Source organism: Ostrinia nubilalis, chromosome 8 (assembly GCF_963855985.1).
Source record: "Ostrinia nubilalis chromosome 8, ilOstNubi1.1, whole genome shotgun sequence".
Lineage (NCBI taxonomy): Eukaryota > Metazoa > Arthropoda > Insecta > Lepidoptera > Crambidae > Ostrinia > Ostrinia nubilalis.
In genome coordinates, this window is record NC_087095.1 from 4,726,938 (window position 1) to 4,744,309 (window position 17,372).

General features: G+C 41.2%; 1 protein-coding gene across 1 annotated transcript in view; it reads right to left on the reverse strand.

Annotated features, from left to right (window-relative positions):
* Positions 1–17,372, reverse strand: part of LOC135074147 (PH and SEC7 domain-containing protein) — a 37,902-nt gene that overhangs the window by 6,296 nt on the left and 14,234 nt on the right. Inside the window, exons 6-15 of the mRNA XM_063968455.1 lie at positions 16,478–16,594; positions 13,986–14,100; positions 11,721–11,860; positions 9,823–9,933; positions 8,907–9,019; positions 5,981–6,225; positions 5,217–5,342; positions 3,060–3,235; positions 2,064–2,257; positions 481–679 (exon numbers count right to left, since the gene is read on the reverse strand). Of these exons, the coding sequence (XP_063824525.1) occupies positions 481–679; positions 2,064–2,257; positions 3,060–3,235; positions 5,217–5,342; positions 5,981–6,225; positions 8,907–9,019; positions 9,823–9,933; positions 11,721–11,860; positions 13,986–14,100; positions 16,478–16,594 (1,536 nt within the window). The remainder of the gene's footprint in view (positions 1–480; positions 680–2,063; positions 2,258–3,059; positions 3,236–5,216; positions 5,343–5,980; positions 6,226–8,906; positions 9,020–9,822; positions 9,934–11,720; positions 11,861–13,985; positions 14,101–16,477; positions 16,595–17,372) is intronic.

Here is a 17,372-nt window from a genome sequence, read left to right on the forward strand (position 1 = left end):
GCCTATGTTGAGCAGCGGACGTCCTATGGCTGAGATGATGATGATGATGATCAGTCAGACGACCTACTGCAATCTGTATTCCTCAATGTTCTACAAATTATAGACAGAACTCTTTCTGAATGGGCTCGTCGATGATCGTGAGCTGGACCTGTTCAACTCCAAACCAGTAGATTTTAAAAAAACTATGTCGAAAGAGTGGTTTGAGTTGGTTCCCTGACCGGAGGTTCTTTTGTTCCTATTTTATATTTTATTTTTTATCTTTAAGTATGTTGTTTAGTTTGCAGCGTAATTTGTGGCGTAAAAAGTATAAAATAATTTAAGTATATTAGTAAACATTATTTCAGTTATTGTATGCGAAAACATATAATTGGTGTAAAGCTTTATATTCAGATAGTTAATAAGTCAATTAACACTGTTTGTTTTCCGAATAAAGTAAAGTAAAGTAAAGTAAAGTATGATTCAAACGGCGGGTGTACTCACAGCGCCCACTGCAGCGGCTGCGCGCGTATGGCGTGGTAGAGCTGCTTGAGCGTGTCTCGCGGGAAGTTCTCGCCGTCGTTGAGCTCGGCCAGGTTGTCCACGAACTCGGCGCACGACATGCGGCGGAAGGCGCCCGCGCCGCCGCCGTGCAGGTCCGTGTTGAGGAGCATTATGGCGCACGTTAACGTGTGGACTGCGTCTGAGGGAGATGGGACGCTGATGTAAGCATGGGCTGGATAGGTAACGTAAATCTATTTTTAACGGTCACCGAACTTCAGATTTTATTGATCTGTCGTAAGTTTGACCTTTCAAACTTTGGTCATAATCTTTTAATATCGCAAGGGCAAATTATCCTAAACTTGGTGCCTTTCCAATGAGATGGCGATCTAACTATACAGGGTGGAATTTGCTAACGCCACCTGGAGGGAAAGTACTATTAATACTGTAGATAGAAAATTTTACTCAAAGAAAACAATTTCTTTCAATAAGACTTTCTATCTACAGTATTAACAGTACTTTCACTAAAAGTGGCATTACAAAATTCCACCCAGTATGATAAGGAGGGGTGTTATTTAGGGTCCAAAGTTTCAGATGCCTTAATAAGCTTCAGTAGTCATCCTCCAGCTTCGTGAGGGTTGACCTAAGAGTGGAATGTGTTAAAAAAGGTGTTTTACAGGGTCGACATTTTCGTCAGAATATGTTTATCTTGTTGCCTTATATTGTCTCACCTTGCGAGTTGAAGGAGCCGGGGTTGCACTCGAGGTATCGCCTGGAGAAGTGGACTAACACTCGCTCGCGCTCCTGCGTCTCTCCGCTGAGCGCGAAGCGAGCGAGGAAGGTGTTCACATAAGGTGCACAATGTCAGTCAATGTCTAACTTCATGCCTTGTGTTGTCTCACCTTGCGAGTTGAAGGAGCCGGGGTTGCACTCGAGGTATCTCCGCGAGAAGTGGACGAGCACTCGCTCGCGCTCCTGCGTCTCTCCGCTGAGCGCGAAGCGAGCGAGGAAGGTGTTCACATAAGGTGCACAATGTCAGTCAATGTCTAACTTCATGCCTTGTGTTGTCTCACCTTGCGAGTTGAAGGAGCCGGGGTTGCACTCGAGGTATCTCCGCGAGAAGTGGACGAGCACGCGCTCGCGCTCCTGCGTCTCTCCGCTGAGCGCGAAGCGAGCGAGGAAGGTGTTCACATAAGGTGCACAATGTCAGTCAATGTCTAACTTCATGCCTTGTGTTGTCTCACCTTGCGAGTTGAAGGAGCCGGGGTTGCACTCGAGGTATCTCCGCGAGAAGTGGACGAGCACGCGCTCGCGCTCCTGCGTCTCTCCGCTGAGCGCGAAGCGAGCGAGGAAGGTGTTCACATAAGGTGCACAATGTCAGTCAATGTCTAACTTCATGCCTTGTGTTGTCTCACCTTGCGAGTTGAAGGAGCCGGGGTTGCACTCGAGGTATCTCCGCGAGAAGTGGACGAGCACGCGCTCGCGCTCCTGCGTCTCTCCGCTGAGCGCGAAGCGAGCGAGGAAGGTGTTCACATAAGGTGCACAATGTCAGTCAATGTCTAACTTCATGCCTTGTGTTGTCTCACCTTGCGAGTTGAAGGAGCCGGGGTTGCACTCGAGGTATCTCCGCGAGAAGTGGACGAGCACTCGTTCGCGCTCCTGCGTCTCGCCGCTGAGCGCGAAGCGAGCGAGGAAGGCCCGCAGAGCCGCGTCTAAGGTCGCGCCGCTGAACTCGAAGTGTTTCACGTATTCCTCGGCTACTGCTCGGCTGAACTCGTTGCTGGAGAGAAGTTAGAGGTCAGTGGAACTCAGGATATAACTTCTAATGTCAATTTAATGACCAAATTATGTCCGATAACGAGCTCTATTTATGTGACTTTTGATGTTAAATGGCCGATCTACCGCTCTCTAATAGGCTAGTTTCCTAAAAAAATTTTTTTAGTCTGTCAGTTTCAATATAAAAAAATATTGGACACGTATATTTTGAATTGTAAATCAAACAAATAATTACAAAGTTATAGTGCGTTGAGGTTCCGCGCGACGTCACAAAGTGCTGCACTTTTACGCACTCACTGACGTCACGGGCCGTTACTTTAGAACTTTGGCACGCTTTATCTCTTTACATTTTCATTAGTTTTAAAAAGTGAAAAATACGTGTCGAGTAGTTTTTGATAAGCTAACTGACGGAATAATTAAAACTCTTGCTTTTTTACCCAGGAAACGTCGATATTAAATCGTGCGCATAAGTGCCTCGCGCGATATGGAGCGCCGCAGCGGTTCATTTCGCGAGGCCCGGTTTTTGAAATGCCAGCCCGACTGGAATGTCAGATAACTATGCCATGTTTTTATTTCACTGACGTTTAGGGGTTTTTCTCTCTCAAGATTTTCTTTATTGTCGTTGCATTGTCAAAAATGTAGTCGCAGAATAGTTTGTGACTAACATGATCATAATTGGTCATAACTCTTTAAAACCTTCTTTCGTCTTTTAATTTGCAGGCCACCCAATTATTTAAGTCGACATAGAACACAAGAAATCACGAGAATACACAAAACAATTAACAAATTCAGCAAACGTGACTTACTTTTTACTCAAATGCCTCGACACGTCGGACTTCTTGAACCCGTCGAGGTGGTAGAGCCGCTTGGCGAGGCGCTCGGCCGAAGGGATGTCCACCGCCTTGGGGCTGTAGTGGAACGAGTGCAGCGAGTCGCCGTCCGAGCCTTCGTCCGAGCCGCCGTCCGAGCCGCTGCCTAGCTCCTGTGAAACAGATGGGGATGAAAACAAAAGAAAGACTACTATAGGAAAACAAAAGCAGAGGATATATTATGATTCCTCTAAATGACAGACCAAACGGCTATTTGTTAAAACTAAAAAACTCATTAAAACTCATTTATTTCTGTAAATAGGCTTAAAAAAAGCACTTTTACACGTCCCAGTATTAACCCTACCACTGCTTCAGGACAATAAATGGGCCAGTGCTGAGAAGAAGCAGCGCAAGAAACTCAGTCACTATTGTCAGCCTCTTTTTCAAAGGTTTACATGCTTTAAAATGTACAAAGTTATAAATATTTATGCGAGCTAGGCAGTAACGTATCCCAAACATTTTTATCTTTTAAATAATCATCGACTTTATAGTAGCCCTTTTTCATTAAGGTACTTTTAATATGTGCTTTGAATTTATGAATGGGTAGTTCTACAACAGTTTGTGGTAATTTATTAAAGAATTTAATACATTTTCCCATAAATGAATTACCAATCTTATGCAATCTGAAATTTGGAACGGCAAGTTTATTTTTGTTTCTTGTATTAAAGTTATGCAAATCGCTCTTTTTCGTGAATTGCTCTATATTTTTGCGGACATATAAAAGGTTTTCATAAATGAACTGTGAAGCTACTGTCAGTATGTTTATTTCCTTAAAAAAATCTTTCAAGGAAAATCGGGGTCCAAGGTTATAAATGGCCCGCACTGCTCTCTTCTGCAGAACAAACACAGTTTCAATGTCCGCGGCTGAGCCCCACAACAATATGCCGTATGACATTATACTATGAAAATAGCTAAAATATACTAGCCTTGCCGTTTCAATGTCAGTTAATTGCCTTATCTTTCTCACTGCAAAAGCAGCCGAACTGAGCCTTTTTGACAGAGTTTCAATATGTTGAGTTTCTATTTTTTATTTGAATTGCCGTAATTTTAATCATCTGTCGCTCTCGCCTGTTTACTTTTAGTTCACGACGCGAAATAGGCCCACGAATTTCGTGATTTTAATAGAATTTCAACGAATTACTAATGTTTGGCCAAAAAACGTTTCCCAAATTATCACATCGCAAACAACGTTTCGCAAATTTTCATTTGGCAAAACAACTTCTTGCAAACTTTTAATTCGCAAACGTCGTTTTTGGCATATTATTGTTTAGCAAATTATTGTTTGGCAAAGTATGTTTTGCCAAATGTTTCATTTGGCAAAAATATTTCACGATAAACTATTTACAAAATAATTTGATTGGTGCATAGAATGGAATACAAATTAGCTTGTGGTTATTATTTTGTTTAGTGGGTAGTTAATATAAAATTTGTTCCAAATTAATTTTCTTATTTCATTATTTTTATCGAAATTTCCAAATGATTCATTAACAATAGAGGTGGGTCACTGTTCTAACCTAACCTACTATTTTCTGCAATACCTACTTTTTGCAACCATACTATTTTCTGCAATCTCTTTGTTTTACATAAAATTATTGTGAAAACCATTATCATGTTCCTTATGCTTTGATTTGTGGGTAACGGTGGGTAAGTATGTGAAGTGTCAATTTGACCAAACAAATTATTTGGGATTTACCTAATATTTGGCAAAATAAAACATTTGCCAAGTAAAATTTTACCAAATGATAATTTGACCAAATGAATTAATTGCGAAAAGTACAGTTGCTAAAAATTCATTTGGGAAATGAAACTTTGGCGATAAGTTGTTTGCGAAGTGAAATTTGGCGAAAAGTAATTTGGCCAAACGGAGGGATACCAATTTCAACAGAATATGACAATACGATGATGGATTGAGCAAGTTCGTAAATAAATAGATTAATAAATAAACACATTACATACACGTACATATTTTTTGACAATATTATATGCCATCGTCACACGTATAACACTATAACGTCAACTACATAAATATAACCCTTTATTGCCTCGTTTTTTATTATTAAAATTACTTTTTTTAACAAAGATGTCTATACACACCTGGTAGCCTTGATTTTCAGGCGAATTATGCCCATTTTCTTTTCCATTTTGCGCGTAGTTCGTATTATTGTTATTATTATTTACATTCTCGTTTATGTTCGCGTTTTGTTTGTCCGGTCCCTTTACCTGTGTAACGACAAGTATGAATTAGATTTAATTAACTGTAAACAAAAACTAACTACATTTGCAAACTAACTGATTGTGGTGTTCAGCATATTATTATCAGAAACAATCGTGTCGATAAAAATAGTGTAAAATAAAAAAAAAGTTTTACGATTTCCGTGCAATGCGTTGCTTAATAATATTATAACGATATTGCTTATTAGTTTCATTATCTACCGTTTTTATTACAGTAAATACACGTTTGAACCGTAGGTGACACTGAACTCAAACAAAACGTCAAGACGTTCAAGAAGATAAATAATAAATCACTCATGACATGGCAACACTTAATTAGCAAGGCCAGCTTAAATGACAATTTAGTGACTATCAATTTAAAAATAAATTGTCGTCGAAGATATGACAAAAAAGTATTTTAGCCGACTCAAATGTCATTTCCCAGCTCTGAATAAAAAAAACAAAGCAATACACAACCAAAAGCCGTGAACGCCATAAAAGAAAAAATAGCAATCAATAAGACTGAGTTGCACCACCTAACTTTCAGCGAAACTATAACGATAACCGGTGTTTTTTGTATGGAGTTTGACAGGTTTTTGACGTTTGTCAAAGTAAGATGGTGCAACCCAGCCTAAGTGTAGACTTACAACCTGTATGACTATCCTGTAGTCGTTGTGGTCTCCGTTGAGCGTGAGGTCGCTGCCGCTTCGGTCAGTACGCGCGGGCTTGGCGCGCTTGTGGCAGGGCTCGGACACCAGGATGGTGGAGTCCGAGTCGGACGCGTCCGACAGCTCCATGCGCGGACACTCGCGTCCGGCCTCGAACATGTCGTCCTGGTCCTGGTAGTCGGGACTGGATATGTTGGACACCGCCTCTGATAAGCTCATGTCTCCTGTTGGTTTGGTAATTTATGATACTAAATAAATGGTATGGTGTTATGCAGGTGCAATAGATGCGAATAAGGTAAGAAAGAAAGAAAAACTTTTTCGATACGAAATAAAAAACAAAAGACTCGCTCGGACATTAAGGGCCGCGCCGTCGACCGGGACTAGATATTGGACACCGCCTCTGATAAGCTCATGTCTCCTGTGAGATATTTGGGCAATGTATCAAATTAAAAACTTATGAAGTTGCAATAAGCGCACGTTTGTAACAAAAATGCGTTGTTATCACTCCCAACCAGTTACAGCTAGGCGATCTTTCTATAGTTCTATACCATTGCAAAGCTCTTACTCTAAAATTTTGTGACCTGGTGTGCTTGTTTGATCAGAGGAGGTCTCGTTCTAGTTAGGGTTAGTAGCATATCGTAATGTGTAGTAAAAATGTACTGTTACCTTTTAAACAACTAAGGCGTGATTTGCAAATCTTTTGTGATTAGGGGACAACCGCGAATCACAGAGATAATCGGATTAAAATTGTATCGATAAAATTTTACTATCACATAGTATTCATACAGATTACAACAGTGTTTATCACTTAACAATTACATTCTTAATATTAATTATTTGTAAATACACGATTACTCGATAATATAATAATGTTTAAATGAATGGAAATGGCTGCTAATCAATACCATGGTGATTTAATATTCATTACCAAATAAAGTGCCAATGTTTTGATGCGTGCTCTGTACATTTATCAGTGCATCGTAATGTCAGATTTCTTCAATAGATTTCAAGAGCATTACGTGTCAAGTATAAGGTTTGATTCCTCTTGCACGTTTGCCTTAATGAGTCATCTGCACATGCATCATGACAGATTTCTTCAATAGATTTTAATCTTTACGTGTCAAGTTAAAAGGTTTGTTTTATCATGCACGTAACATTGAGCAGGAGATTACTTCAAGAGATTTTAAAGCATCTTAAGTAAAAAGGTTTATTGTTGTTTACGTTGTTGTGCACATACCATTAAGCGATAAACAGATTTTAAGCTTTACGTGTCAAGTAATAAGGTTTGTTGTCGTTCACGAATCATTAAGCTCTACGTATCAAGTAAAAATGTTTGTTTTGTGCACGTACCACTGAACAGCAGACACATTTCTTCAACAGACTTTAAGCTTTACGCATCAAGTAATAAAGTTTGTTTTCCATTACCATTGAGCGGGCGGTGGTGCTGGTGTTGATGGGGCGATACGCGACGAACATCACCGACGAGAGATTTTAATCTCTAAGCCTCAAGTAATAAGGTTTGTTTTCCCTTACCATTGAGCGAGCGGTGGTGCTGGTGTTGAAGGAGCGATGCCCGACGACGACATCACCACCGACGAGAGATTTTAATCTCTAAGCCTCAAGTAGTAAGATTCGTTTTCCCTTACCATTGAGCGGGCGATGGTGCTGGTGTTGAAGGAGCGATGCGCGAAGACATCACCGACGAGAGATTTTAATCTCTATGCCTCAAGTAATAAGACTTGTTTTATCACATTGAACAGCAGATACATTTCTTCAACAGACTTAAAGCTTTACGCCTCAAGTAACAAGGTTTGTTTTCCCTTACCATTGAGCGGGCGGTGGTGCTGGTGGTGTGGGAGTGATGCGCGACGACATCACCGAATAAAGTTTGTTTCGTGCACGCATTTAAACTACGGCACATTCTTCAAACGATTTTAATCTCTACGCCTTAAGTAATAAGGTTTGTTTTCTCTTACCATTGAGCGGGCGATGGTGCTGGTGTTGCGGGAGCGATGTGCGACGACATCACCGACGAGAGATTTTAATTACTACGCCTCAAGTAAAACTTTATTACTATCGTTTTGTTCACGTACTATTGAACAACGGCACATTTCTTCAAAGGATTTTAATATCTACGCCTCAAGTAATAAAGTTTGTTTTTCCATACCATTGAGCGGGCGGTGGGGCTGGTGTTGAGGGAGCGATACGCGACAACAACAGCACATTTCTTCATCATCATCATCATCAACAGCCCTATACAGTCCACTGCTGGACTATGAGGTTTTGCCATAATCCCCACGCTTGGCAAGCGGGTTGGAGATCGCAGTTTAAAAAAATGATGTTTTTCAGAGAGCGCAGCCGCCCGTTCTCTGTTTCGTCCCTAAGTCGCCTTTTACGACACCCGCAGGAAGAGTAGGGGTTGGTGACAAATGTACATATAATTCTACTCTGCCGTCACCACACGGCTTATATTCACATTTCTTAAAACGATTTTAATCTCTACTCATCAAGTAATAAGGTTTGTTTTCCCTTACCATTGAGCGGGCGGTGGTGCTGGTGTTGAGGGAGTGATGCGCGACGACATCACAGACGAGAGATTTTAATCTCTACGTATCAAGTAATAAGGTTTGGTTTGTGCGCGTACCATAGAATAGAACAGCAGACACATTTCTTCAACAGACTAAGCTTTACGTGTCAAGTAATAAGGTTTGTTTTCTCTTACCATTGAGCGGGCGGTGGTGCTGGTGTTGATGGGGCGATACGCGACGACATCACCGACGAGAGATTTTAATATCTACGCCTCAAGTAATAAGGTTTGTTTTGTGCGTGTACCATAGAACAGCAGACACATTTCTTCAACAGACTAAGCTTTACGTGTCAAGTAATAAGGTTTGCATTCCCTTACCATTGAGCGGGCGGTGGTGCTGGTGGTGTGGGTGCGGCGCGCGGTGCGGCGGCGTGGCGCGCGACGACATCACCGACGACGACACCGACGTCGGCGACGCGGGGGACGACGACCTGGCGACGACACACAGGTATAACAAATAGACAATACTTCTTCTTTTTCTTTTAATGGCAATGATTTCATATCAAGTGTAACCAGAATATAGTATTTGACACCCAACAATCAATTGAAGTACATTTTATAAGCTGTCAAAATGCAATACATGCATAAATTTTGTAGAGAAAGATACGATAGGTGATAAACCGACCGAATGATGATGAAAATCTACCGATAAAAGCCGGCTTTGCATTGTCCATTCCATAAAACAGTTCCCATCATCCATAAACGTTTTGTTTTACAGATTACCAATTTTATTTAGTATTGCGCTAGACTAATTTTAACTTACTACTGCATTTAAACAGTGTACAAACTCATTACGCAATTACTTGTTTGTTTCTTATGAATAAAAAAAAATATTTTGTTTATTGAAAATAAACCGAAATCGAAATAATTGATATCTCAAATTACCTGCATTTTGACAATAGAGGGCAGAGTAAGCATCGCATCACCGAACTCAAACTTTATTGCACAAAAATTCAGATTTCAATTTCGTTCGCAAGAAACAACAACAACACACTGCTGCGGTCATACACACCGCTGAATACACGTCTGAGCTATAAAAATGGTGCAAATACAACTGACAACAACTACAAGTTATCACTATTATCAGATATGATATCACAACAATGTATTAACTCATCAATCATGCGTCACCTCGCGTCCAAAACAGAGATCAGTAATCTTTTTATAGTTTATCTCAATGATGTGTGAGGATAAACCTCTCATTACTTTGAAGGCAAGATTCTTAGTAACATACCTTTGCGACATGCCGTCAGAAATAGAAGTGGAGTTGGAAGTGGCCCCCGAACCGTTACAGTGCGTTCTTTCGGACGCACACGATACGGGCGCGTTGTACGTCCATACAATTCTGTCGAATAAATAAATAAAAATAAATGCTGTTTTTTGGTAGTGGCATTGTTATAATTCGTAATACTCCAACTCGGTTTCAAGTTCAACGAAAAGAAAAAATATCCGATTTAAAAAAACAAATGAATAGTGATATAGCCAAGTGTTTTTTTCTTGGTGATATTTTTGTTGATGTTTGTCGAGAAAGCTGGTGAAAAATAAACAACAAACAATGATAAAACAGTATTAAAAAAATGAATGACGAGATAAATACCAATATCGTCCACTTCAGATAAAAGTAAATAAGGGCTCAGCAGAAAGGTTATTTACGGAACTCGATAGTTCGATACCGTAGATAGCATCAAAACAGATCTGCCCCATAGCGCGTCCTTCGAACAATGGATCTTCCTTATCGGTCAAATGTATAGGGTAGATAAGATAGTAGACTGTCCTTGAGCAGGGCTGTGCTCTTGAATTTTAGGAATTTTCCAAATGTTAATGTTATACCATATTACCATCTAGAATTCTAAATGAACAAGTAGGCTCTCGATGATGTTTTCCGTGCGATGTGGAAGTCATTGGGGGAGGCCTATGTTCAGCAGTGGACGTCCTGTGGCTGAAATGATGATGATGTTTTAACTCTCCTATATCACTTTGGACCGGGCTCGGCCCGGTGTGGCGGAGTTGGGTCGTGCTTCGAGCAGCGTGTTGATAAATGACGTCACTCCACTCATCTTTTTCGCTCCAAACACATCGTCCAGTCCATCCTTAGTTGATGGTCTATGGTCGTAACTCACCTATCTCTCTCTGGATCGGTCTCAACCCTCGGTCTCAACCCGAGGCGCAGGCGTAGCGGAGTCGGACCGCGCGTCGATCAACGTGTTGAGTGATGACGTCACGTCCTCCTCTATATCCACTCATCTCTTTCACTCCAACAATGTTTGACATCGCCCAGAAGATTCTTAGTCTATCTATGCTATCGATGATGTTTAACTCACCTATCCCTCTCTGGATCGGTCTCGGCCCAAGGCGCTTGGGTAGCCGAGCCGGGCCGCGCGTCGAGTAGCGTGTTCGAGCGTTGACGTCACGCCACTCATCTTTTTCGGTCCCAACGTCAGCGTTACACATCGCCCACAATATCCTTAGTTTATGGTCTTCTGCCGCTGCCAACCGTGCGATGTGGAAGTCATTGGGGAAGGCCTATGTTCAGCAGTGGACGTCCTGTGGCTGAAATGATGATGATGATGATGATGATGGTCTTCTGGTCTATGGTCGTAACTAACCTATCTCTCTCTGAATCGGTCTCAGCCCGAGGCGCAGGGGTGGCAGAGTCGGGCCGCGCGTCGAGCAGCGTGTTGAGTTATGACGTCACGTCCTCCTCTAGCTCCACTCGTCTCTTTCGCTCCAAACGTCAACATTGTCTAGATGTCCCTAATCTATGTTTTAACTCACCTATCCCGTTCTGAATCGGTTTCCGCCCAAGGCGCTTGGGTAGCCGAGTCGGGCCGCGAGTCGAGCAGCGTGTTGAGCGATGACGTCACGCCACTCATCTCTTTCGGTCCCAACGTCAGCGTTACACATCGCCCAAAATATCCTTAGTTTATGGTCTTCTGGTCTATGGTCGTAACTAACCTATCTCTCTCGGAATCGGTCTCAGCCCGAGGCGCAGGCGTAGCAGAGTCGGGCCGCGCGTCGAGCAGCGTGTTCGAGCGATGACGTCACTCCACTCACCTTTTTCGGTCCCAACATCAGCGTTATACATCGCCCAGCCCTTAGTTTAAAGTGTTCTGGTCTACGGTCGTAACTAACCTATCTCTCTCTGAATCGGTCTCAGCCCGAGGCGCAGGGGTGGCAGAGTCGGGCCGCGCGTCGAGCAGCGTGTTGAGCGATGACGTCACGTCCTCCTCTAACTCCACTCCCACCGCGCTCAAAGACGACTCCTTCTGGAACTTTCGAACTGTTCTGTAGACTGTTCGATGCGCAAAGTATTGTATGCGCTAGTGCAGTGTTTTTCAACCTGTGGGTCGCGACCCCCTGGGGGGTCGCAAAGCCTCTATAGGGGAGTCGCGAGGGCGTAAAAACTACTTCAATAAAAAAAAATCTTATAAAGACATATCTGAAATCTGAAATCTAATATACAAATTTTGTATGGATTGAAGTATTCGATCCCTACTAACATCATTGCAACATTATAAAATGCATGAAAAAAAAAAGCGAACGGTCGGGGGGTCGCCAAAAATTTTTTCATACTAGGGGGGTCGTGTCATGAAAAAGTTGAAAAACACTGCGCTAGTGGTTTGCATCATTTGTATGCGCGGGAGTTGACTTCAATAGTCTATTGTAGTATTCACTTCAAGTTCAGGGTAAATTGTGTACTGTTATGGCTTTATGCACTCAAGCGTAAATAGTCGTAACATAATGTAGAGGAGGAAATATTTGATATTGGAAAATACGACAACACAATGAATAGCAGTTGTCGAATGGCGTCTAAAAATTACTTATGTATTTGTGTTACGAGATAAGAATACAACTTTTGCTTCTTCCCGACTCTAAATACATTTCTGTGCGTTTCAGAGGAAGGTAACCATTCCTGGTACGAGTAAATGTTGATGAACCTTATCCTCCTATAATAAAGTTCAACATTTGTCAGAAGTGTAAACATTCTTGAACACTGACTGTGCATCCACAGAGTAACGAGGGTCTTAATCCCAAAATAGAAATGTATCATGACACTCCATGCTATAAATAGGTATCATTAAAGTTTACACACTACATGCCTACTTTCATGAGAGCCAAAGCACTTTGCGTTGCGGGGCCACACGCTCGTGTACCCACCCCAGATATTTATATACAGGGTATCCCAAAAAGTTGCGTCAAGCTGAAGCCCAGAGGTAGAGCATCACTAGGACTATCTGAATCACCACCATGTATGTTCCGCGATTTTTGATAGTTTTCGAGGTATTGAGAGATTGTTTTAAATTTCTGTTTTTGGTCACTGTGGCTCGAATAGATACATGCCTGATGTTTTTATTATTATTAGATGAATACTAGGCCTAGCTGATTCAGAAGTATTTACATGCATAACACGAATGTAAACTAAACAATTTTAAAAATCCTGTATGTTGTAAAAAAATCATAACTCGAAAACTATCAAAAGTCGCAGTGATTCGGGTAGCCCTAGTGATGCTCTACCTGTCGGCTTCGGCTTCATACTACTTTTTGGGATACCCTGTATATGACGACGCAGCGACACCGCTCCGGCGCCGCAACGCGTCGTGTGCTTTGACTCTTAATATACTCGAAAGGCTATTGAATTTAATTGAAAAAGAATATTATCAGACCGGGGTTCATAATCGTGTTATGCTTCAACCATACCAACGCGTGTAGATCGCCATCGCCGGCGCGATCATAGGCCAATGACAGGCCGCGCAACCTATGACCGTCCGCAGGATCTGTCATTAGCCTATGACCGCGCCTGTGATGGCGATCTGCCTGCACGTGTTGGTGTGGTTGAAGCTTTAGGATCAATGTACACTACATATTATAAACTAGCTGTGCCCGCGACTTCGTACGCGTGAAAACCCGTTTTCGCAACATTTTTCATTGTTGCTCTGCTCCTATTGATCGTATAGCGTGATGTCGTATAGCCTATAGCCTTCCTCGATAAATGGGCTATCTAACACTGAAAGAATTTTTCAAATCGGACCAGTAGTTCCGGAGATTAGCGCGTTCAAGTAAACAAACAAACAAGCAAACAAACTCTTCAGTTTTATAATATTAGTATACAGGGTGTTAGGTAAATGGGTATATGAGCCGACACTAGCCCATGTTAACATGGCCATATAAATGGTATGGTGAAGTCAGAAAATTGATATCTTCATTTTAATTATTTTAATTTTCATACAAATCGGATTTTATAAAATTTATTTTGTATGTAAATTAAAAAAAATTAAATGATGACATCAAATTTCTGACTTCACCATACCATTTATATGGCCATGTTAACATGGGCTAGTGTAGGCTCATATACCCATTTACCTAACACCCTGTAGATAACCACTAATCTGTACATACTTGTAGATGGTCCTCGGACCTCGAGGTTCGCACCGTGTGCGGCGGCCGCGACGACAGCTCGCCCGCCGCGGTGGTCGCGCCGCCGCCCGCCGGCGACGCCGGTTGAGATATGAACCTGCAAACAAAAACGTGACTTGTGATTAGATTTGTCACTAAGATATTTTTCTTCTTCTTCTTTTTTGATGATGTTGGCAATACACGTCGAGGTCGACTTGATTTGTGCCATTTTCAAGTATACAAGGTGTTACTTTGCATTCTTGCCATATTTACAGAGGTTACTATATTACTGATACTGAACACAAATCCGTAAAAAAAAATGCCCGAAAAATTTTTTTTTTAATCTTGAGTGTTTTATTTTATCGACAATCTGTTAAGCACACCACTAATTATCGTAACGCATGCACATCACTTGTTGGCGATGGCGATGGAGACTTTTTTACTTTTTATTGTATTTTTAAATATCTATTGCAATCTATTGTCTTTAAAATGTCTTTTTGACACTTGTAAAAAACTGAGAAATCCATCAATCACAAAATATCACGTTTTAAATAATACAAAATGACTGAAGTGTATTCAAACAACGAATAATTTAATCAAAATGGTGCTTGGAGTGTCTGCAAGACGTCTTAGACGAAATGCTTGATGACGTACCCTTAGCGTTACACCAAATGCTCTACTACCAGCAGGATGGTGCTCCCCCACAAAAAGGACGTCAAGTGCGCGAATAATACGTTTGGTGAACAGTGGATTGGACGAGGGGACCGGTAGCTTGGCAACCACGATCCTCGGACCTGACACCAATGGATTTTTGGAGTGACTTGAAACGACTGGTATGCGCAGAAGAGATAAACAGTGTAAACGCGTTCCATAAAAGAATTGTTTTAGTGAAACTGTGAGTCAAAACGTTTGTGTTGCGAAAACTAAAGCGAAAAACCTACGCTTCGCCGTGCTAGACTGTGCCTTCATCAGAACGGAGGACACTTTAAACACTTGCTTCGCAGTACGTAAACTTTGTAAGTAGGAACTTATAAATAAATAATTAATTGTGAATAAGGTGATTTCATTTCATACTTAATTTATTAATTTGTAAAAATAGGGTACAATGTTATAAATTAATTAAAACCCTAATAATTAGGTACGTATTTTTGACGGTCCTAAGCCCGTAAAGTAGAAAGGAAAATCTGAAATCAACTGAAGAGTATTTTAAAATAATTATTATGACTGGATAAAAAGGCTGGTACCCAGAGCCATAAAACATCAGATTATTAAGAACTAGGCCACGCCCACTAGGTTTATTCCACTTGCACCTGTAGAACGTGCGAGACAAAATTGGTTTATTCCAATTTGTACTGAAAAACCAAATTTACTAAAATCTTAGTGTACTTTCTTTATGGGAGTCTCTTGTTTATCTTAAATAATAGGTATTGTTCCCTACTTTTATCCCTGTGAATATGGCAAGAATGCAAAGTAACACGGTGTATAAGTGATACGAGTTACAAAATGAGATCAAGTAATGATATAATGAAGGATGATAGATGATACCCCTTCCCACCCTTTGAGTCTCAGTAAAGTTGGTGCTTTACTGAGACCTCCTATGGACAACTTGAGAGAACCAGAAGAATCACGATGCACTGTTCTGCTTCACTTGCCCACACTCATGCACGTTCACGAACACTTAATGGTTAATAATCACCATTATTACACATTAATAGTCGCCCAAACACGAATTTGAGGAAATAAAACAAAACCGCTAACATGACGCTTCAGATTCCCGCCAAGAAGTCCTAAGATATTTTTTGGGCGATATAAGTTCCGTAACCTAGTTTACCCTTTGAATTTAAGTTTTTTTATTAGCGGCCAGTGACATGAGGAAAACTTGTTGCATTTTAGGCTAGAATCTGTCTGATAGTCATTGTATAGTCTTTTGTAATACATAGTGACTGAGTTTCTTGTTATGCGTCTCACATCATTTGTCCCGAAGAAGTGATAGAGTTCATTGGCCAGTGGTCTCCACTGTAGTAACACGCCCCTTTTCAACCAGAGGCAAAATGTATGCCCAAGTAGCATTCGGGGTTCTATATAATATGTCTAGTCGTTCACATGTACCTACTCCACAAGCTGTGTATGTCAGCTGTATACGAGCTGTATAGCTTGCTATAATGCTTTTATAGAACCAGTTTGGGCACAAATTAGACAGCCTTAAGTTCACTATGGCTGTACATTAGCATTATAATAGCAGTTTAAGTAGTAACATCGGAATTAAGGCTGACTTACGGCACTTTATGGGACACAGTGTGAACCATACAACGTACGTGAGTGTAATAAAGAGTAACAAGTGGCTAAATGCACAGCTTTCAAAGTTATAAAATCCGACAAAAGTACTCTAGTGCTACCTACCTACCTAGTGCTACCTAGTATTCTACTCTCTCTCTCTGATCCACAGGGCTAAGAAGTTATGAATTCTAGTTATGTCCAACGTTAAGTATACGCACATTTTGGTGGCATGGTCGCCCACGAGCCCCGTGTCGGGCGAGGAGTTGTGTCGCTGCGTGAGGTCGGCGCGCCCGCACAGCCGCGACTCGCTTGGCGACGCGGGCGTCGAGTTGTATCTGCAACGATGCAAAATTGGAACTATACAGGGTGGAAACGTCAAGTGATCTCACTCGACTATTTCTAAAGTTCCAGTTCTTCGATATCTTGGATAGTTTAGAAATAATCGAGTGAGATCACTTATCGTTTTCACCCTGTATGATTTCGGCAAGCAAATCGACTGTCACAAATTCGATATCACGATATATGGCTATGGCCTAAGTTTTTACAGCCTACATTAGCTGCGAGTCATTTACTATGCAACGACGATTGCTGTATCGCCGCCGCATGCGATACATCATCACCCCAAGGTCCATACAGAATAAAAGAATATCTTGCATGCGACCCGGCCTTAAATATAATAGAGAAATATGTAAGTTACAGAAGTATTAAAAAAATATTTATTCAATAATTAAAAAAAAATACAATAACTTAGGCGCAAAACGTCAGGCTTTATTTTTACGAGTCAGTCGTACAACAAAACAATAGCACTGTATGGATAATAGACAATGCACTAGATTGACATACACTTTATCGGTACATTAATAGCAGAACCATAATTTTATTGCCATGGAAAAAAGACAGCGCAACAGCGTAAGATCAGAGAACGGAAAAAATGATAGATACGTAATCGCATCGGTACAGTCAAGTCATCGTGCATCAATTATGGTGGATTTAATGGCTTCACACACGTAAGTACACATTATACAAGCTCACGGTTACGTATGGTGTGGCTGGTCAAATGTAAATTGAAAAGCGATGAAACGGTCGTTGAGACAAATTATAACTGGTTTCATA